The sequence below is a fragment of the Anas acuta genome, chromosome 1 (genome assembly GCF_963932015.1).
Source record: "Anas acuta chromosome 1, bAnaAcu1.1, whole genome shotgun sequence".
Taxonomy (NCBI): Eukaryota; Metazoa; Chordata; class Aves; order Anseriformes; family Anatidae; genus Anas; species Anas acuta.
In genome coordinates this window covers 51,266,162-51,289,933 of record NC_088979.1, presented here as the reverse complement: position 1 = coordinate 51,289,933, position 23,772 = coordinate 51,266,162, and the positions used below count along the sequence as shown (strand labels likewise).

At 39.5% G+C, this 23,772-nt stretch overlaps 1 protein-coding gene across 3 annotated transcripts in view; it reads right to left on the bottom strand.

Annotated features, from left to right (window-relative positions):
- Window positions 1-11,930, bottom strand: part of GPC5 (glypican 5) — a 730,379-nt gene extending 718,449 nt beyond the window's left edge. For all 3 annotated transcript variants that reach the window (XM_068676960.1, XM_068676961.1, XM_068676966.1), the window contains exon 1: window positions 8,812-11,930. In XM_068676960.1, the coding sequence (XP_068533061.1) occupies window positions 8,812-8,959 (148 nt within the window). In that variant the 5' untranslated portion in view covers window positions 8,960-11,930. The remainder of the gene's footprint in view (window positions 1-8,811) is intronic.
- Between the last annotated feature and the right edge of the window lie 11,842 nt (window positions 11,931-23,772).

Sequence of the window (23,772 nt, the reverse complement as noted above, 5' to 3'; positions counted from 1 at the left end):
TAATTAATACATTTCAAGCCTGCTTTTCAGGGCTAGATTAGCTGGTTTAGTACAGTTGAAGTGAAAAGCATTACGAATCAGAAGGATAATTAAAAAAATAAAAATCAGACACCTCTGCATTACCAACATTAACAAGAATTTAGATTTTCTAGCTAGACATTCTCCAGCGGTACCTAGACAGTGATTAATCAGTCTTTACTGACTGGTTTTGAACTTGGTCTCTGCTCTTAAATATCAGTCTGAAATATCAAGTGCATCTTTTTTAGAGTGCCACAGGACTACTTTCACAGTATTCAAAGTATCATAAGCAATTATTCTGAATTTCTTTATAACATGTTACATTGATTACTTAATTGAAGAAGCACCTTCAAGCACCTTTACTGTAGGCACTTAGTAAGTGCCTACAGTAAAGCTGATCCAAACAGAGCACAGACAATTGTTTTATCCTGCTTTTACTTCTTCTTTTCATGGGTGACATCCGTAAAGGTCTTCTTGTGTTGTTTTTTTTTTTGTTTGTTTGGTTGTTTTTTTTTTGTTCTGTTTTTCTGTGTGTCTGTATGTAAATATGGTGGGGACCAGGGAGAAGAATCAGCTATGAGTGGTGAGGGGAAGGCTTGCAGCTAGCTGAATTGCTCCAACCATGACTGAAGAGCTAGAATACAATTTTTGGCTTGCAACCCCTAGGGAAAAGGATGGCAGCAGCTACAAGGCAAGAATGACAAAGCAACCAAAGCAACCAAAAACCCAATTAATGAAGCAACCCGTCAAAGCCCGTCAAAGCATGCAGAATGCTTGCTTGAAACTGGTAATTCACAAACTGGCGATGTTGCCACTGCTGCTTCGTTTTCCTGTTCTCGTTTGCATGCAGAAGGGCAGCGCGCTGGCAGAGAGAGCTCCTCAATTTTAACCTCGGCAGTGCCACAGGGGTGTTGTAAGCCTCAGCCACGGGGCTGCAAGGCAGCAGGCAGTGGGTGAAGGGAACTGTGTGGTCCAGCTCCACGAAGACTTGAGGACTCACACACACTCCGGGTTAGTTGTTATCGAGGTGAAGATTAATTTACTGGTGTTAAAATAGGGAAAGGGCTATAGTCATGCGGTTTCTATCATTGATTAAAGTCAGTGATGATTAAACACACAGAGATACCATGTTTTTTCCCTGAAACCCTTCCCTGAGAATTTAAAATGTCAAACACTCTACCCTCCTGGATGGCTCTAGGCTCTAAATTACCTGAAAAGCAATTTTTGTCCTTTTTGACATTCATTTGAGAACACATTTATCACAGTGCTTTAACTCAATTCCATTTCTAGTCCAGAATAAAAAGAGAATGCCATGTTTTCCTGATGCTATCCTCAAGTATAACACTTTGTTTTACTAGCAACATACAGGCATCACATTTTACAGAACCAAACTGCAGTCACTAATAAACTGCAGAAGATTTTTTTTTCTTTTAATTAGAAGATTCCTTGAAACTACCACCTTTCATTTGTTTCATATAGAAGACAACAAGCAAAGCACAATTTCAGCAGTTCAATGTATGCATTTTTATTATTTAAAGCTGATTTCATTTATTCTTCTTCACATAATCCACTTATTAATTTAAATATGCAATAAACTATTAATGTTTCCTATAGTTATTGCAAATATTCCTATTCTAAAGAAGGTCTGATAATTCAGTATTTGACTTTTCCGTGGCCAGAAGTTTTGGAAAGCCTGCTTTCTATGACACAACATCATCTTTATAATTTATACTGTTCCAGACAGTACTGCAGTGGATAAATATTAAACTCTTCAATAAACTTATTTCACAGTCTGGATACCAAAATATTCAAGAACTAAAAATCTCTGAGAAATCCAAAAAAAGGAAAACCAGACATGGTGTGCTTCTCTTATAGCACTGTAGTCTTACAATTTTCTGATGGGTGACTTATTAGAAAAACATTATAAAATATTGTACATTACAGAAGTCTCCACATTAGAGCTCCTCAATCTTCAGATTTCAACACAGCTCATATATGGGCAGGCCCAAATGCCAGCAGAAGACTTAGAGCTGTTCCCAGTGAGGAGTATAGCTGTGGTGGGTTTGGAGAGGCTTTTTGCTTTTTTGTCATTTGTTTTTCTTTGTAAATTATTTAAACAGTCAAAAATATAATAATAATAATAATAATAATGAAAAGAAAAAAAAAGAAAGAAGACTCTCAGTGTCATAAGCGTATAAGATGACTTGCCTCACTCTCCAAATCTTAGCAGGTAGTAACTACACATAAACATCCTCTCTCTGCTTGGAACCAAAAACATTACAGAGAAAATCTCAACAAGTATTGGTCAAGTTGCCTAAAACTCAAACAACATTATGTTGCATGTAGCATCATTTTGCACGAGGGTATTGTTGCACAATAAACCATAATTCTGTGATGAGAAGTGTGTAGCTGAGCCACCACATTAAGCAAAAACCAGAACTTCTAAGTACTGCTCCTCATTCTCCTACTGAATGGCGAGTGTACCTTTCACAAATCAGCAACAATTTCATTTCTTAGAAGTAATGATTTCCTTTTACCTACAAAGTTCAGAAAAGCTGACCTTGCACAAAACCTTTGTACAATTTTTCCAAGATGTAAAGTATAAACCCTGCCTTTATTTCATCTACTTATTAACAACCAATATACACAGCACCTGCTCACATGCAGTTCTTTGTGCATATAGTCACACATATGCATAATGCTTGTTTAGTATTAAAATTAAATCACCTGCAAATTAGGTGTATTAACCAAATTGTGCTTAATATTTTAAATAAACTTTAAGCACTACTTAGCTTTCAAACTTTGTCATTTTCTCTCTCATAAAGCAGGAATTAATACAAAAATTAATCCAGGCTTGTAACAGACTAGTTTCCAGAAGACATTTAGATTTTTAGCAAAACTAAAACAATAATGATTTTTTTTTATGGTTTCAGCTGACTCTTCAATATTCTCTTCTCCCTTTGATTTTATGGTAATTTTTTTTAAGCAGCATATTTTTAACATGGATATCATTCCCAATCCTAAGGGAATTTTGTTTTTACTTTAAGACTGCTAATCACGTACATATAAAGTACATTTTATCGACTTAATTCTGTTCCAGCTCATTAAACACAGCTGTTTTCAATGGTCAGGAAAAAGTAACTGAGAACAACATGCAAAAGAATCAAACAAACTAAAAATCTGCAGAGGGGCTTTGTAGTTGTTTCTCAGAGCATTGTGGCACAAGCAACAGCTTAAGGACAGCGTTTCAGGAGAGCACAGAAGCAACTGATTCAGGTCATCCCATTTCAGTACAAACAATGTAAAAGAAAAAAAACACACACTTATGTGTTTTCACATCTAAGAGTCCTCCAGTTTTCAACGTGAACTGTTTATCGACAGCCATTTATCCTGAAATACAGTGGGAAAACAGTTTCTGCTCTAATAAGCAATAGTGGCTCTTTTCAGTACTAAATTCTGAAGGCACTACAACTGCAACCTGGGTTTTTTATACAAAACCACAGGAGAAAGAAAGTGAAATAACTTAGCCTGTTATGTGTAGACAGATATTAAGATATACAGTTACAGTCTAGGAAAGGTTTCATAATTGAAAACAATCTAGATGGGTGCAGAAAAAGAGCTCAGCAAGAATAAAATGTAATAACTCTGAGGTATAATTTTACCTATTTCCAGAAGATCTGGAACTGATTTCAAACTTTCATTCATGGTCTCAGCCCTACAAATCCATATTTTCAGTAACTTGAGATAAACAAGTGCTGACAGGATGATGATGTTAAATGCCAGGAAGAGAAAATACCGCATGTGTGGTATTTCTGCCTGTCAGCTTATACAAATACTTCCATGAGATCAAATCCAGAGTCTGATAAATCCCAAAACAGACCTAGGATTGTCATGATAAATGGTCTTTTAAGAGACAGCACTGAAATGCCAGAGGGCCTGGAAGCTGTTGTTCAAACAAGTGGTTTGCTGTAAAACGGACTTGCAACCTGTGTCAGACACAAGTCTCTCACGCTCACACTTTAACATCTATTTGCTAATTCGTCTTGGCTAGAGCCACTGCTCCACACTCAGCGTTCATAACCACCATTAAGACTCCTGTAAAACACTTCAGCCTGGTTAAATAAAATAGGTAAGGATCAAACTCAAGCACATGACCCTGACTGCCCACACTGTTGCACAATTTACCCAACCTCCTTCTGTGGCTCTGTTTAGACAATTCCAGTGTGTCTATCTGCTAGAGAAGGTGCATTTTATATATGGCCTTCAGAGAACACCACAGGCAACACGTTTGGCTCCTTAGCACCCTCAAAGATCACCCTCCTACTGGCAGGCACCCTAGCAAGGTATAGGCACCTCTACATACGCTCATGGCACAGCTCAACGCACAAAATATGCATTCACGTCACACTACATCCAACATCTCCAAAAAGATTCTCAATTTTTAAGATTGTTTAAACTGGCAGAAGTGGGAGGACACCCCAAAACTCCAGAAAACCTTGGTATTACAGAAGTATTACACTAGATCCTGAGAAAACTCCAGGGCAAACTCCAAGTAGTGAGGATACAGTCAGCCCATTTGACAAGATACCAGCCTGAAGCACCACAGACACGAGCCAACCTAGGCCATTCAACATGTTGGTCCCATCCTCTATTTCGCAGTCCAGACACCACTTTTCAGATCGTCCCAGCCAGATCAAGGCTTCTCAGCACTACTGACTTTCTAGAAGTGGAAATACAGGAAATAGACATGGGAAAGCTGCCACACTGCTGATTCCCACTTCTTTGTTGTTTTTAATCCCAGAATATTTTTTAAAATCTATTTTTTTCCCCACAGCAGTCATTTTGTGGATCCAGGGGTGACATGCTACTTGCATTTAGAAGCCAACGGCGTATGTTCACACACAGAAAAACAACATAGACAAAAATCCTTACAAAACGCACAGATGTGATAAAAATGGACCTTAACAACTGATACAACCAAGCAACTGCTTCCATTCCCACCTATACCCTTTTCTGGAGATCTGTATGTGTTCAATAAACAGCATAATCAGAAGCAGGCATACACACATACAAATCCTTGATTTGACCACCAACAGAACCAAAACCTAATTTACCTAAATTTAGATCATAAAAGAACCCCAAATTAAAATTCAAAGAATAGTTTGGAGTTCCATCAGTCTGACCCAGATCTTTAAATAACAGTAAAAAATCAGTTTAAACTGAACTAGCAAGAATATTTTAACTTGAGGTAGCAAAAAAAATTGACATCAACTTTTTCTGAGATTATGTCACCCTTCAAGCACAGTTTTTTGCCTGTTACTCAATTTCGTATGTATAACTGCTTTCCATCAAAAAGTCTTTGCAGTAAAATTTATACTAATCAAAGAGTCTTCACTCCTTTTATTATGCTTTTTGTTCTTCTGACTGCATAAATGAGCTCCAAAAGACTGCTGAGAAGAACCCTAGATTGATTCCTGAAGGTAAAAAAAAAAAAATGCTTAGAGTTTGGAAAAATATCTCAAACACTTTTTGTCTACATCAGTAGGAAACGTTTGATTCTACAGTTCCAGGACATTTAACTTTTTTCAATAAGCCATGGAACTCAGCTTTTTGTTGCAAAGAGAAGCCTGACAATTTGTTCACTAACATACCTAGTGAAACCCTTTATGAAGAAGGCAAGGGAGACTGGTTTAACCTTCATTTCTGGGGGATTCTGAGAGAAGGAAACAAGAAGGACACAATCTTATTTGTAACTGAGAACAAGGAGATTTGAGAAATGAGCTTTCCATTTAATTGCTCTGAAAAATGAGCTGATTATATAACCTAAAAAATTCTAGCTTTACTAGCATATATGGGGTAAAGAAGTGGAATTCTTCAATAGACAGAAAATATCAGAAATAGAGCCTAGGAAATAAAACTATCTTTAAAATATAATTTGCAAACAAAACACCATTTTTTTTTTTAAATAATCCAACAGTCATACATACACACACACAAAAAGAGGCCTTTTTGTATTTAATTCATGCTTTGTTTATTGTTCAATTCTCCATTTCAATTAAAATGATCTTTCATAACTTGAAAATCATCAAGTTTTACTGTACAGTCCTAATACCAGTGCACTTGTAGCACAGAACCAGACAGGCAGAGAAACAAAAAGCATTTCTGCAACTATCACTTAAAATCAGCATGACAGTGATAAATGTTTCATTTTAGCATGCAATGGGGCTGACCACAGGTCTGTACACAAATCACTGCTACAAGATCGTGAATAGTTAGATAAGTTTTCTCCACTGCTGAGGGCAGCACTAAAGAATTTGTTGTTGTTAAGGGTAGTCATTTCTCTTGATTATTAGTTGCCAATTTCAACACTAATCCTGTGTTATGTGAACAATAACACAAACATAAACGTGAGGTCCCCATATCCTTGATGATAATCTTCGCTATGCACTTACTGGACAATTTTGCATACTATTAGAGAGAGTTTTGCTCATTAAATATACAGAAACTACACAGAGGAGCTGCAAAACTAGTTATATAAAATGCATGGTGGTTTTTTTTGTGCTGATGCATATTCAAAATATGGACACACACCAGTCCCTGAATGACACATAACTACAACTTGCATGATTTGCCGATATCAGGCTGTTTCATTTCTATCAGCACTAAGAAAAGGAAAAAACAGAAACTATGAATGCTGTTATTTGTATTTGAATACACAAAAAGAGAACAAGGCCAAAATCAGCCAACTTCTTCCCTGTAGTTTGACTGACTGTAGACTTTACCTTCCACTGCATGCCAGTACATACCCCAACACTCCCACTCCCCTTCAGCTAGCAATCCTTCTCCACATGAAAGGTGGGATTCGGCTTCAGACGTTTAGAAGGTGTCCTTATACAATACAGTAGCACTAAAACAAATGTAGGCAATACAACGGAGGCAGAGGGGCTGCACAGCTCACCCCCAAGCCGCCACCCAACATTTGAGCTGAAAAGGAGCAGGCCCCAAGCTGTGCCCACCGCTCAGTGTGGTCACCCACCTGCAGTGCCAAGGGTTCCCACTGTGCTTTCCCACTCCACAAGGTGCCCCAGAGGGATGGGACCTGACAGCCCCACCAGGATACTCCAGAGGCTACAGGGAATCCCCAATGCTACCAGAAGCCTACATTTGGGTAAGCGAATTGAGACCCGTAACTGCAGCTCTGACACCTATTTTCACAAGCAGGCACCTACCTAAGGTGCTTATGCATACACATAGGATACACGCACATTTCTAAATGCCTTCAGAAAGAGTTTTAAAATATTTTTCACTTCTTGATTCAGACGAAGGCTGAGTATAGAAGATCATCAGCAGAAGTGACACTTCTTTCCTATTCCCATTACGTTTCTAATCTACGAATACCTTTAATCAAACTTAAATCATCTAAAACACTCATTTAATCCCCATTTTCTTGTCATCCAACTCTGAACAGATTTTAGCATTCAGAACCATTTGTTTCATGTACCTCTGGGATCAAAGATACTCTAAGCAAGAAATCCTGCATGTGCTCAGCTCCTTGAGGTTTTCCAGGCTGCTCACAGCACCACAACTCCTTGAAAGAGCGAACGGCTGCACCGCACCTCCTGCTGACCACTGCTCGCAGGGCACCGGAGGAGAAGGGCGTTCTGCTACTCTGCACAAAACCAGCTTTTGCTTCGGGGTCAGGAAATTCAGAAAAGAATAAAATGATAGTGGTGATATGAAACTGTTATAGAGGAAGGGAGAAAGACAGAAGCAGTGCAGAAGGAACATGCATGAAATACCACAGTTGTTTCCTCTGGAGGCAACACGTTTTCTCCCTGTCCACAGTACACAAGTGAACATCTGGTGCCAAAATAAATGGTATTGGCAAAAGAAAGTGTAACAGCTACACCAGTCTACGTAATGAGAACACAACCACAATAGCTCTATCATTCATCCTGATGTCATTCACGTGATTAATCAATACCAGACATTTAAATCACTAACAGGGCTTCAACTCAGATTTCAGCTTCCAGATAAAGTATCTTCTTTTGCACAGTACCCATCCAGCCAGGCTTTCCAACAACAGCAAATATTTCTTTTTTTTTTTGTAAAGACGATAAAATTTTTAGCTAGAGACAACGTAAGAAGGCTACGTATATTATTATAAGTACTGGTGACCGAAATACAACAGATAATCTTAAACACAGCATTACGGTGCACAATTTAGAAGCCAGAGTCTTTAAAAAGCTGTATTTTGAAGTGATTCCTCTAGGAATAGACACAGCATGCCTTGCAGAATGAATAAAACTAAGCAGATCATCTTAAATAAAGGAGGAGGCAGCTGCTGTTTCCAAGTAGGGTGGATGTTAATTTAGCTCCCGCTGCACACAGAAGTCATTTTCTGCCAGGAAAGCATCGACTCGCGCTTCGTAGCACGCCTGACACCTAAACACGAATGGATTTTACACGCAGGTGTTCATTTTAAATTTGCGAGGAGCACCACTGAGGTACTCACACGGCTGGAGGACCAAGCCGCAGACCCCAGAAGGTAGGTAGGTCTCCTTGATGCGCTCGGCCACATCACTTTGCATGCGCTTACAAAGTTTCGCTGCCCGCACTACGCTGGGCTGCGCTCAGATTCCTACTATTTAGCACGCTACTTTCCGGGGAGTTTGTTTAATTACAGCTACAGCGGTGCAAGCCCCTCTCCCTCAGCACAGGGCTAACTCGGCTTCTCCTCGTCCCGGTCCAGCGGCACCGCGACCCCCGGGCTGGGCGAACCCCCCCCCTTACCTGCCCGCGGCGAGTCCGGCACCCCGCGGAGGGGCCCGAGCTGTCGCAGCTGGAAAACTTTCCGCACCGCCTCGCAGCCCCGCGGCTCCCCGGCCCCGCGGGCGGCCAGCAGCAGCAGGACGACGAGGCCGAGCCCCTTGCCCGCCATGGCCCCACCGGCAGCCGAGGCGGCGGGGGGAGGCCGCCAGCGTCGCCCCCTGCGGGCGGGACGGGACGGGGACGGGACCGGGACCCTCCCCCGGTCCCCGCCCGCAGAGTGCGAGGAGGAGTCCCCGGAGGTGGCCCCTCAGGGGATGGGGGCTCAGGGAGCGGCGCTGAGGGAAGAGCAGACCCCGGCAGCACGGGCGTGAGGGGAAGGGGCAGCGCAGCGCTGTGTGAGGAGGGAGCCCCCGAGGATCCGCCTTCAGGACGGCCCTCAAGCGACCTGCTTCTAGAGACACTGCACAACAGCAGTGGTCGCAGAGGGGTTTTGTGAGCTCGCCTTCTGATGCCAGGCTTGCACTTTCCTGAAGAGTGCCTCCAAAAACTCAGCTGCCTCCAAGGTAGCTTCAGAAATTTCGGTAATCAGAGGCAGAAGTGACAGAGGACTGGTTCGCAAAATCTCTGATTTTAGAAGCCAATGTCCAGTGGTAGCTGTCGGAGCAACTGGGCAGGCAGCTTGGGTTCATCAGGTTCTCTCTGAAATTGCTTCTGAAATTCAGAATCCCCTCAAGTTAGATTCCCTTATGAAGCCCACAAGCTTTAATGATATATCTTACCCCATTTAGCTGGAAATATTTTCTTACTAAGTTTTGAAACTGCCGGTGATCATTCAGCACTTTACAACATCCGTCTATCCTAGCTCTTGCTCAAATCTTTTCACTGAAATCTTTTAACTGTGGCAGCAATTTCAACACAAGACTGAAAAAAAATAAATGTGGAGAATGTGAATTATTCTACACAGCCCTTTGAATAAGGGTAACAAATTGACACATCAGTTAGAAATCAACTACTTCACTGCTGAGCAAAGCAATAAGAGAAGGGAACCATTATATTGACATCCCCTGTACTGAGTGACAATTTGTAACAAGTGGAAAGAACCCGCATTTCCTTTTTTCAGCCACCTATGCTCATGGACTTGGCAGTTTTCTTCTGTCAGCAAATTCCAGCATATATTATTTGAAACATCCTTTAACATAATTTGTTCTACTGCTCTTCTACTGTTAGTAAACAGAACCATGGCATTTAATGTAAAGAGTGAACACAGATAACAGGTTACGATCCTTTGATAAAGCAAACTGCAGCAAAAGAGATTTGGGGCCTTTTGTGAGGATAAAGAGGGGAAAGCAGAACATGATGTACCCCTGCAAATAAAAAGATTTTTTAGACCAAAGAAGTTTTAGACCAAAATAGAAATAATTAAAAATGCAATGCCTTGTCTGTAAGCTGTTAATGGGCAATAAATACCTTGTCAGTCAATAGAGCACAAGTTCTTAAAATAGAATACTCTTAAATATTGAAAAATAACATTGGGGAAAACAATTTGGATGTGGAAGACAGAAAGTGAAGGATCTTATTCAGCAACTTGAAGACTGTAGAGGAAATTCTGGGAATCGTGGAACACCAGCTTCAACACCTAACATAAGACATGCACAGCATTCACAATAAATCTATGAAAATTATTAGAGGAGAGGGGAAAGTCTTGAAGGATAAGAAATAAAAGTACTCCTACTTTAAAAAAATGTGCAAGTTTCTTGTTTACATTACAACTGCACAATAGTTTGCCAACAGCAACAAATGATCCTGGACTTGAGGGATTTACAGTGAATTGATCCCATCTTCTGCCAGTCACAACTCATTGAAACCTCTACACACTAATTCTACAGATTAAGGGAAAAAAAGTTTGTGTTTTTTGTAAACAAGTTTTATATACATCCTTTAGCTACCTCATTTGAGATGAAGGTTCATTTAGTACAAAACTTTGTTTAGCAAAAACTTTTTGCTAAATTACTTTAGCATAACAACTATGAAGGAAATAATTAACTTTAGCTTAAATAAGAGAGACAATTTATTTTTCCTGCCAGTTTTATGTTTTGAATCTTTCCTGATCTTTGTGTTATAGAAAAAAATACATATCTTCTAGCTCACAAGTTTCATAAAACAAATACTCTGGACAAACTTCCTGCATATTTGTAACAATATGTATAAGAAAGGAATTTTCTTATTTTAACATGAGGATATATAGGAACTTGGTGAGAGTGAACATCAGCATTAGCTGCACATACAGTCTTGCCTCTTTTCCTGACCAAAGCTTTGACATATACATCGGTGTCTCCTCACTGATACCTGTCTGTCCACTCAGAATGACTAAAGAACCCAACACTTCCACACATTCTCATTTTGCCTTCCTTCCATCATGAACAAACCACTACATTACCTCAATCCTCTGGTGCAACTCATCAAGCTAAAATGAAACTTTATTATTTTGGGCATACAGCACTTAAGTTTCCTATTTACCTACATAGCTAACACTCTTAAGACTGCCATCTTGTTTGCAAATACTGAAACCCTTTATTTAGCTGAGCTGCCTTCCCTGACTGGATCCTTTCAGAGGGCAGCTACAGAAATAACTTTCCTGACCCGTTGCTTTATCCACACCTTTTTGCACATTCCTTTTGTCATGTCAAATGCAAGTCTTTGATCGAATATCCCTTTACTGTTCCCATCTCACCAATGATATAAAAAACATGTTCCCACTACAAGACCTGCCTCCATCTTCAACTTCTGAAATGACAAAATACTTTCATACTATCTCCTGTTTTGCTTCATGTATCTGAAAGTAGTTCAAACATCCGTTAAGGTTTTTCATTCTCCTTTAAGTCATTTTTCAAGGCTTTCTAGGTGCTGAGTCATAACTTATCTTCACATGCATCATAGCACGTAAGGAAGCTTTTTCTTCATTAAGAACATGGACTGTTGTCTTGATTAGTATGTTCACACCATGTCCCTATGGCCAACTCCATGCATCTATTTCTGCTCTACTGACCAGAGCTCTTTGTAAGCTCTTCATTCCAACACTATCCTTTTGTTCTGAACAGAGTGGGAGATCCTAACACTCAGATGGAGCTCCTTGAAGAAACAGCAGGTTTAGGTTGAGCTAATTAAGCTAGTAAACCAGAACTAAAAGCTATGCACCATTCGGATTCGTAACACTACCTTACTCTGCCACCAATGACCCCATAAATTTACATGAGGCCAGTAAAATTGCACACTCATCTCTAAATTTAGCTCATCTAAGGATCCATTAACTGTAGCACTGAAAGCATTCATACCAGTATTACGAAAGTTTGAGAATGTATTTACAAATACAGGTCGAAGTGTGGATTTTCATTTTGAGTTATTAAATTTCACCAAAAAAATCTTTATAAAAATGTTAACAGGATTTTTGCTGTTGTTTTACTATTTGCAATTACAATGAGTTATCAACATGGAGACAGCTGATACAAAATGCTGGGGAAATAATTGCTGGTAACAACAGAGCATCATAGTTTATTCTCCCACCATCACCACACCCACACCCTACCACACCCACTGTGGTAGTTTTACCCAGCTGGGCAGCTGAACTCCACCACAGTCACTCTCTCACTTCCCCTCCTCAGAGGAATGGGGGAGAAAATACGATGGAAAGGGCTCAAAGGTTGAGATAGGGACAGGGAGATCACCCAACTATTGTGACAGACAAAACAGACTAAATATAGAAAGATTAATACAATTTATTGCCTGTCACAAACAGACCAGAGCAGTGAGAAAATAAGAGCAAACTAAAAACACCTTCCCCTCTCCCCAACCTCTTCTACATCCTTTCCCCAAGCAGCACAGTCAGTCTACAGCACTTCACCTTGGCCGCTCCTTCATGGTCACTTTCTGCCCCTGCTCCATGTGGGGTCCCTCCCATGGGATGACGTCCTTCCCAAACTGATCCTTAGGCGGGCTTCCCACAGGCAGCAGCTCTTCAATAACTGCTCCAATATGGGCTGTGCCATGGGGTCCATCCTTTGTGGAAACCACATAACAAACACCCTTCTGCTATTATTGCAGAACATTGATCAATGCATATCCCCCTGTACATTTTGCCCCGACCATCCCTTGTGTCCCCATTTCCTGCCCCTGTGCATCTCCTCACAGCATCGTCCTGTTCCCCACAATACCACCAGGCCCAGATCCCCAAAAAGCAGCCCTCAGACCCCGAGCAACACCGCTCCATGTCACGCTCCAGGCAGCAGCCCCCTGCCAGCATGCAGGGAGGAGCCTTGTCCTGCCTCATCCCCCAACTTTTTTTTTTTTTTTAAATCACTGCTTCCCTTAAAGGGAAAAATGGTTTTAGAAGTGTAGGCAATGCATGCTTCAGTTCTTTACAGTAATTTATGAGTTCAAGCATTCACAGAGAAATGTATCCCCTATGTAATTGCATACGTATTTTTTCATATAGGTTTTATTTAATTAATAATTTACACTTCAAGCATGGCTCAGCCATCAATGTACTTTCAAAAGTACTTTTTACTGATAGGTATAGTATTCCCATGGGGACTTCATCAGATATCCTCCTGTTGTACATTCTTACTCTGTTTCCTTTCGATTAGTATCACTCGTCTTGCTTTCACGATATTTAACTCAGGCCCACCCAATTAAGAACATGATCAGACAAGACCATCTGCAGTGTTTCTCTAGGAGGGAATTCAGTAAGGAAGACTGCAGCAGAGGAAAGCAGCAACTTACACAGAATACTCACATGCAACACACAAATGTAGGTGTCATGTAACTAGAAGTACAGCTCTGCATTCTGATCCAAATATAAAAAAAGTCCGCATTCAATATCACCATTTACCAACATCAGTATTGAAAAAAACATGCACTTCATTTGATACTTAAATATTCTTCTTTGAAACATTTACACAAGGTTAACATGCTATTTTGGTCACCCCTAAGTACATAAGACGCAGGAAGCACCTATTCCTTTCCCTGCATGTCACAAAGGGAGAACTGTGCCTATCAGTTAATAAAATATTCAAGTCTCATCATGCCTAGAGAGGTGAATTTGTTTCCTTTAGTCCACATGTGATGTTTGCATTACTTTTACTTCATCAGAACAATGATGCCCAAGGAGACTTTGCAATCAGATACTTGTTCAACAAGAGGACCAGGCACCACCCTAATGAATTGGACTTGATGATCCTTATGGGTCTCTTCCAACTTGGCATATTCTATGATTCTAATTAGCAGGTAAGTCAACGCTCACATGTATAAATGCTCATACAGTAATTTGCATCATTCACGAGGTCTGCTATTTACTATTCTTTATGCCCTTGCAACTGGTGAAGCATTTATTCCAACTCAGTAGGTGATGCCCATTTTTTTTCTCTTTATTTTTTTTTAAGTGCAAAGAATATGAAAAGCTGTTTCTTAGAGGTATAATCCACAGGACTTGCATCTAAGCAACGTACATACTTAACCCTTAAACTTCGTGCAACTGAATTAAGTGCTTATATTGTCATGAGTTTTAGCATTCCCCCTTTCAACAAGTGCAAACTAGAGTTATATTAATTCTACTTAAAACAGCACCAAAAATTTAAAAAATATATATATTTTGCAGAGTGCAATTTCAGTCCTAAATAAAAACTCAACCCACAGAGCTACAATGCTTTTTGGTGTTTTTCCCTCAGCTCTCATATTTTTCATAGTGTGGCTTACTGTTTGTAGAACAAAAGAATCCAGGCAGTTAAAGGGGACCAATTCATTGGCATTAAATACAGAGTTCAGTCATTTTAAATTGTCATTTAGACAAACCTAACCACTGCCAGGAGTCAATAAGGGCTGAAGTTTCCATCAGTAAAGGCTCTCAGACATTTTTGTTTAGAAGCAGGCTGTTAATAACTACACCCTGTCAGTGTTGAGCAAGTGACCTATACCTCATCACTAGGTCCCACCTGAATCCATAACTTAAGTGAAAACAATAACCAGAAGTTCAGCCCAAAATGCTCTAATTGTTATGTTTTGTGGTCAAATATCAATAAGGGTGTTTGCACCTATGTTTTGTTTTCCCAACACATACTATAACAGTTGTGCTGTAATAGTTGCAGCAACTGGCCTGAGTGAGAGTAGAACTTCAGTCCACCAAGTTGAGGTACTGGAAGTCAGTATTCGAGTCCAATCTCCTTTGACTTATTATCAAGTATTTATTTCATATATTGAAGTTCTGGTGCAGATCTCTTTCTGCACTATAAATAAACAAAATAGAGCTATAACTTTCTGTTGAAGGGCTGTTGAGCCTCCCTAACTACATCTCATGCTCTCTTCATAAATCACTGCATATTTAACAAGATGCAATTTACACCACTACATAAAGCATTTATGACCTTGGTAAGGAACTCCAAAACATTATAAGTCAATTTCCAACCTTACATTTCATGAAAACCACACTGTACATATAATGATGTGCATGTCTACCTGCCCCTAATAACTAGTTAATGGGTACTTTTGGGGAGTTGTATGGGTACTTTTTGGGAGGTATGAGATCAGAAATGTCTGTTACAGTTTGATTGCTTCAGACAACAAAACCAGCCACAAAACAACAAGGTTTTCTGCTGTTCCTGAACTACCTATTAAGTTGTACTTCTCCTTTAGTTCTCCAGTTTGTAAACAGATAACCTCATGTATGGAAATAGTTAGGCCTAGATCCTCATTATAAAAAAAAAACAAACACAAAAAACAGCGTGGTTATGCAGATACACACATACCACCAATTCTCATACCACCCCTTATCACCACTCTTAAGAAACTGAACTTCCTCTTGCATAGGAAAAGAATGTATTTTATAAACTGGAAACTCTCCCAGTTAGTGAGCTGACTAGCTTGAGGCATACCCTGGAAAAGGATCTCTGAACTGCATGCATTTCCTAGCTCGTCAATAGCATTAACATACATTTCATGGAAACTAAATATTGCATGTGAGTGAGGAATATCTAGTTTGGGTCTTACAAATCCACTCTATGAACAAGAATTGGACATTACAGCATGTAAATATTTAGAAAGTTAGCCTGATGTTATCCACATAGCATTCCAAAGCAGTGTTAAAATAATACAAAGCTAAGTTTAATCTTAGGCCTCATCAGAATTCATGAACACTTGATAACTTAAAATACTAGAAATAATAAGACAAAAAAGGAAAAAACATCTGTGAAGTGTTTCTGTAGACTCAAAGGAAAAGCTAAAGCAGCTCTCCTTCACGATTCCTGTAAATAGTGTACCTCTAACTGCATTCCAGACTTGTCTTTAAGTGGAAGTCCTGGATGACTTTGTATACACCAAAAAGAGTCAAGAGTTCAGAAATCTTAATTTTGTAAGCCAAAACAATGAAGGTACGAGTTGAATAACATTTATTTTCACATCATTTTGCTAGAATATACTGTTTGATGAAATATTGCAAAAGATACCATGATGTTATAGAGCAATTCAAACTGTCATGCAAATTCTGCTCAGCAGTGCTATTTTTGTTCTTTTCTTTCCTCCAGGAGACAGAAAAAAAAGGTATCTTTGCAAGGAATTTTGTTTGCATACAGCCAGTGCTGCCCCCCATGCTGCCAATGCCCCAAGAGAACTCATTGGTGTGTAACACTGAACCCTACAGAAACAGAAAAGCTACACAGACTGCACTCTCACCTTGACTCATAGTGGCCTACAACTTCTCAGGCTGCTCTCTACCTCACTCTAGTTCTGAGGGCTAAACCATATCTGAAGGTTGCTCTCCTCATATTTTTGTCCATCAGGGCTGTTCCCACGACAAGCTACAGAAGTTTAAAGAAGGAAACATGGTAATACAAAAACAGGTGAGAAACAAGGCAAAAATGAAAACAGGAACATAAGGTACCTAAACTAGTTCAGGACAACGTAATACAAATATTTCAGTTATTTTTTTTTTTAAACAAAGTAGAAATTAGTTCTACATTTTCATTTTCCAGCAAAACATGTAAACTCAGGGAGGAGTTTTCTATCTCTTCAATTACATTTTCAGGGACTTTGGGGATTTAAAAAAAAAAATGCAACACACATCCCTGGAAATTTCTAGTCCAATTTCTACTTTTATTTTTTAATCCAAGCCTTTTTGCAGATTTCTAGAGCTAACACTTTCTACAAAGTTCTCAATTCCACTTAAGTTCTCTGTTTAATAAATGTTTGTGCAGTCACATGAACAAAAATGACAGCTCACCAGCATGGGCTCTTCTCAAGTTATGATCTTACTCTATCAAACTCCACTGCCCTCTAAACCTTTTACTTCAAGTCAAAACAAAACATTTCCCTTTTTAGGTATATAAGCAGTTGCCTGTCTCTCAGTTTCAAGATTGAGTACATAGTAGACATGCTCCTCTCTGCCTCTTTCCTGGAAACTGACTGTTTTCCCCTGCCTGCCTTTTGGTCAGGATAGCTGTCATCTGTCTTGCCTGTGCAATCCTGCAATACGGAGTAAGAGTGGTCTGTCAGCTGTGCTGGTTTCAAGAACATTGCTACTGATTCTGAATTGGCATTTTGCAAGGTAGCCTCTTAGATTTTATATCAAGTTTGACAGGAATGCAGAGCTTAGTGCTTATTTAAATATTAAGAAGGGATCTTACATAATGGCTTAAAGTGCAAGCTGGGTGTGTTTGGCTATTTACTAAGTCTGTCATTCTAAGTTTCTAACTAGTTCGATATATACAGCTAGAACTGAATTAGCTTATTTTGGCATTATGCATACTGACAGCTGCAAAGCATTGGAGCCACCAACTGTTCAGACATGGCAACAGCTAGCTAACTTCTATTCCAGAGCAGTTTATACAAAACACAACATGCAAAGTAAGTTCTGTCACCACTGAGTTTCCCCTCATTTCTTAAGAGGCAATATTATAATTCTTATCCTATTAAAATTCTGAAAGCTTTGCACTTGACTGAAGAAAGTTGGGTATTTATTTTAAAATATTTCTACCTCTAGTGACATGGCATGAACTTAACCTAGAAGCTCTTCCAGTTCTCAGTTCAATTAGGCACCTAAATTAAAAGACAGAGTCCCTGGTAGAGGTATATAGAAGATACAATTCCTGTGTGCTAGTTCATGCAAACAAGTTTCCACACAACTTCAATTTTGCACATTTATCACTAAAAACAATTTTATCACTTATTTTCAAATACTTAATGGAAATTTAACAACAGATTAATCAGCAAAAAGGAAATAGTACCTTCAAAGCATACTCGTTAAAGGAAGTGTTCTGCACAATGTATACATTGGTATCTTATCTAATAGTTTTGCCCAAGTTTGAAAATTTATCTTGAACTTTTATCTTGAAATCTAGATCCGCATTAATTCCCTCTATTCTGTTTCCTCACAGAGCCTACTTTAACCATTATTTTCCATTATTAAGCTGTACCAATTCAACTGAGGCAGCCAAACTTGTCAGCTGTTGTGAGCCCTGCCATTGTCACCTGCTGAATTCAATCAGCACAGATGATGAAACCTGGACAACATGAACTGGCAACCTTATCAGGATATTTAACCAGCATACAACCATATAACCATACGTACTGCTAATTTCAGTCTCTAAGGCATCCTGAAGTAAGCTCAATTTGCGTCACAGCATTCCAGTACTGAGGTACTGGAGCAGACCTCAACATTTGTTGTCAGCTACAGAAGAAAGCTCCTAGAGGTAAGTCAGCCACACAGCACAACTTAAAGCTGGAACTTACAAACCTTTAGCAGATGTTGAATAGTTGAACAAGGCAAGGACTCAGGTCATAGGAACCACCAAGTTCTTAAATTGGAGGGGGAAAATCACAAATAGAGGGATCAAGATTATCACATTTTTACTATCACTTTGTATGACATTGCACTCAGTGCTTTGAACAACTGATAAATTTTAAGGAAATAATTATACACAACTGAAGTAGACCCTAGTGAGAAAGAATCTCACTACATCAAGTATTTAAGCTGTCCTAGCTTTCTTACCGCCAATTCCATAATGCCTCCATCAAGGAATACATAACACTCCCCCACAAGAATATGAGGAGGGCTGTGGCAACGTCATACCACAGCTCTGTTCACTCAGTATCCTAACTCTAATAGCAGCTTCCTAGGGCTATCTATCTATGTATCTATAATTTTCTCCTTAATGTCCTTCCAACCAACCATCCATCGCTTTAGAAACACTCAAGTTACCAATCACATATATGTGTATTAGAAAACACATCCCTTAATAGGTATTCTCCTCCCATTCATTTCTTCCAGTTGCACCCACACCACTCAGGACACACTTGAGCATCTTTCCACAATTGCTCTCCAGCTAATGAAAAAGCTCAACTTTCCAATAGTTCAGGGAATTCGAGAAAAAGGAAGAAAACTTGTGTATGTTGTGTACCTCCAGGTTCAGCACCTGCACCATCCTCAGCCAATTTCAGTCATCAGAAAATGCATTCAAGCCAAAAAAAAGTTTCTTCCCCTCTCAACTGACAGGTTTTCCTGGAAGATTTTAGTTTCACACACACCAACAACGTAAGTATAACATATGCATGGAGTAAAGAAATTCTGTCAAGCAACAGTGATTTTTTTTTCCTCCATATCCTGATCTTTTGTAGCAGATACTATGCAGGAAGGCATTTTACTAGCCAACCTGTTCTTTGCAATTGCGAAAATATGTCAGCTTTTGTGTATTAGTAACATTCCCCTTTATCTTTTGGAGGTGTAAATATAGGCATATGTACCTATACAGAGACATACACACACAGTAAGAGAAAGCATAGACTAGGGAAATAAGCAGCTGTGAAGAAATAACATTTCCTGAAGTTTGGAGAAATGAGGAAGGTTCCTGATTTGTTTGTAACATTTCACAGCCCCCTCAAGGATAAAGATGTAAAGTCAGTAGTAAGTACAGTCACTTTTGGCCTTGCATGCTCAGAAAAAGGCTAGCTGTAATAAAAAAAAGTCAGAACTATCAGAGAAATGGTAAACATCTGCAGCTTCATTACATGTCTCCTGTGTTTAGTGGAATCCATGGTCTATTTATTAGAAAACTTAATTGAATTCATCAAGTCAAAACTAGATTTTAATATTAAAGAATCTTTATTCTAAATAATGTTATAAAATATTTTTAATTATTTATACCTGAATGGTGGGATGGGGAACTATAGTTAAGTGTACAACATCAATACATCCTGCAATGACAAATTCCAAATCTGGAAAAGCATGGTTATGGTAGACCAAGAACACAAGAAGTTTTCTGTGCCAATGTCCAGTAATTTCCTTGATTTTGAGATAATTAAAAGTGACCTTCCAAAGGTATACTAAAGTTCAGAAACAGGATTCCTACTATCTACATAAAAAAACACCATCAAGTCCAAAGGAAGACCTACGCTGTAGTCTCTCCAACTTGAGGCTTGGAATCTGAGTCGCAACCCATAGGGAAAACAAGCATCTTTGACAAAAAATTACAGCAGACCACACCTCAAAAAAAGGGGGCCTTCCCATCTTGAACACACGTTCAGCGTTGTGCAGGTTCTACAGATGAACACAAAACCTCCCACACAAAGTACTGGACAATCAGATTGCAACATGGCAGTTTGTCATGTGAGGTAAAAGGTATCAAACATTCCATCAAAAGGATGTCCACAGATTAGAAGTAGCAGAGTTCAACTACATAAATCTATTAAAATGAATGCTATTATCACCTTAGGTTTGTCTTCATGATGCATCCAGAAAAGTTTCAGAATACTTACCTCACACTGAGGAAATGTGTGTTGCTTGGTCTTTTCCCCAAGTCCTGAGAGCTTAATCCATCTGTTTACAGATAAGTACCTCTGAGTTTGTTTCTGATATCCCTAAATGAATTAGGTGGGAAGACTGTAAGCTCCAAGGGCACAAGGGTTGGAAGCAGCACATAAGACACCAGTTTGTTATGATTTTACTTCATTAGGCAGAGCTGGAAACTTACTTCATTTGGGCAGAAGACCAAGTGTACACTTTGCTAGGTGTTGTTCATAAAACATGGAACTCACCCGGTTACTCATCTTTGCCAGCACTCCCACTGCTTAACACATTCCCTCCTAGTTCCATATTGCTGAGATCTGTAGGCTTCCAGATCAATGTATTTCTGGATTATCTACCGCTTTCTTGCAGATTTGCGTTTGTACGTGTGGAAGTGACTTTTGTTAGAACAGTACTACAGGATTCCATTGCACGCTAGTCTAAACTCCCTTATCTGACCAAGAAGCATGCTTCATACTCTATTTTAGGCAGAAAGAGTCATTTTACACTAGCATCACAATGGACTAGAAAGCTTTCAAGTGTACCAATGTTCCTAGACTTTGTTGTAACTTCTGCACTTTCAGATCTATTGGCAGACTTAAGGAGTATGAGAACTCTTTGCAAAATGCAAGCATGATCCTGATACTAGAACAGACAACTTGGTCTATCAGGGATAAACAGCTGCATGGTTACAATTTCTGAAACTCTCTGAATAAGGTAATGCATTAACTTCCCAACAGATGTTAATCTCAGTCTCAGTAACATCAAGATAGATCTCTCCTCGGTGAATGAGGGTAAAGCAGCTAACCACTGTTCTGACAAAGTTCAGATTGTGTGGGAGACTCACGCAGTGATAAAATGCACCAGTTCTACAGGTTACAGCCATACTGCACATGCTTTTCCTCAGCAAGCAATGTATGAGCTCACACTGCACATGCTTGGTATCACCAATACAGACTGGTATTGCTGCCCTATGAAAGGTGCTGCACACCTTTCATGAACTGTGGCATAGTCAGGAGCTGTCGTTATTTCTCTGAACACCAGCAGACTTGGACATCAGGCCAAAAAGGGCACCCACAAACAGGAAATTCTTGGCAACCCAGGTTTTTGAGACCTCAAAAAGTCATGCTTCCACACCTGGTCTTATTGCAATGGTAAGAACCATTTAGTCTCAAGTAGTGTTTCTTTCAAAGCAGTGCCTTGTCAGTTTGGGACTGTGAACCAGCACCACTGTCTGGTAGAAGACGTAACAAAGACCAATTGTTACAACAGCAGTCCTAAGGATGATTGATCAATCTGTTTTTTTGTTCTGGGCACAAAGCAAATCTTAACAGGTTTCCTTCTCATTGTTGCTCATTGTTGGAAGCCAGTATTATGAGAACACTGAGAAGGGACAGGTATTTTTAATTCCGAGGTTAATTTCATCCAGCTTTTATAGTTTTCTCCTTTCAGCATGGTAGCATCCCTTGCTGTAATCACACAATCTTCAACAAGGGTCCTTTAACATTGCTCTCCCCAAGGCTCCCACCTCCTCCCAAAAACAGCTGCAGAAGAGTCTGGCTGGCAGACCACACAGCCTCAACACTACTTTGGTAGCTCTGCTACAGCACTGAGCTCTCAGCATTTCCTTCTATCCCTCTTTCAGCACAGGAAAAGGGGTGCAGATGTATATTTTTATGCACCTTTGATTGTTCTGCTGCACTTTATTAAAACCCTCTAGATTACAAGGCAAATGGCTTTTTACCCATTTATTGTTTAGACTGTTTTGCTGAAGACTCCTTTGCATGTAACTTTTGTAAAAGGTGAGGCAGATTTTTCAAGTCCCTTACAGGCTATAGAAGACTCCATTTATCACCAACAGAACTTAAATGACTACTCATCTTGTTTCATGAACATAGCATATCCCTTAAATTTCTCAAGTGCTCTAAGTTTCGTTTCTGCAATGCCTGCAAGAATACACTTACATCCTGTTGGCTCCCCATGCTTTTTTTTTTTAATGACATAAGGCAAAATGTAACCTAATTTAAATGTCCTATTAATCTGCAGACTTCTAGAAGTAGGTGAAATGTGCTATAGCTTCCTTATCCCCAAAGGGGAACAGGCCTACAAATCAATATACATTCCAGACTTTGAACTCTTTAATTCAGTACTGGAGATGCACATGAAGGGAAACTACATATATACACACTGACGGATCAGATAATTTTCATGATTTTCAGGTTAACTGATTTAACTCCATGCAGCTCCATTACACACTGTGTCACCCAACCATCAGTACTGAATACTTCTGCACATACTTCTGTTCAGTTTCCACATGCTATTTCCCCAGGAGACCACTCACACATCAGAGGCATGAGGTATGTCTGTCAAGGCCAGCCGTGGTGCTCCACTTACGGTGGGAATTATGCTGGTAGGTGAAGGGGTTAGCCCAGATTCCAGGTTGTGTCCAGACATGTTTGTTTGTTTTTTTTTGACAATCACTATGTGAAAGCAACCCAGAGAAACATCCAGTCAGTGTAAGGGTTACCTCTTGGTATACTGAGCTAGATACACTGCCTGGAATCAGCCTTAAGACTAGAGAGAAAGAGGTGGTCTTAATATAATATAGAATCAGTCATCTTCAGTTGGAATCCAGGACAGTATCAATTCTCTAGGGTTGTGAATCCTTTTTAACCATTATTTTCTACATTATTTTCTCATAAGGAAAAAGATGACTTTTTTCTTCAATTCACAAAAGCCAATTTGAAGTTGCAGGACTCTCAGTATCCACCAAAGTGCAACTGATTCATGTCAAAAGAAAAAAAAATCTTCGCTTATTCGTTAGCCCAGTTCAAAAATTTAATACTCTGGATTTTTATCCTCTTAAAAACATAAAAACACAAAGCCTCCATATGTAATACATCACCAGAGCAGGACTGGATACTTTTGAAGAGTCTTAATACTTAGGGCGCATTCAATACCTATATTAAGATACGACATTAAGGAAGAATTAAGTATAGTCCACTGATCCAGCATACAAAACTCTGAAGGCTTTTCTCACCCCTTCCATCTCCCTGCACCAAAAACAAAAAGTAACAAAAAAACAGAGTTTACTTTTAATGAAACTAGGCTTTCAACATATACCTCTACAGCACTGTGGAAATCCAGAGAGCCTAAACTGT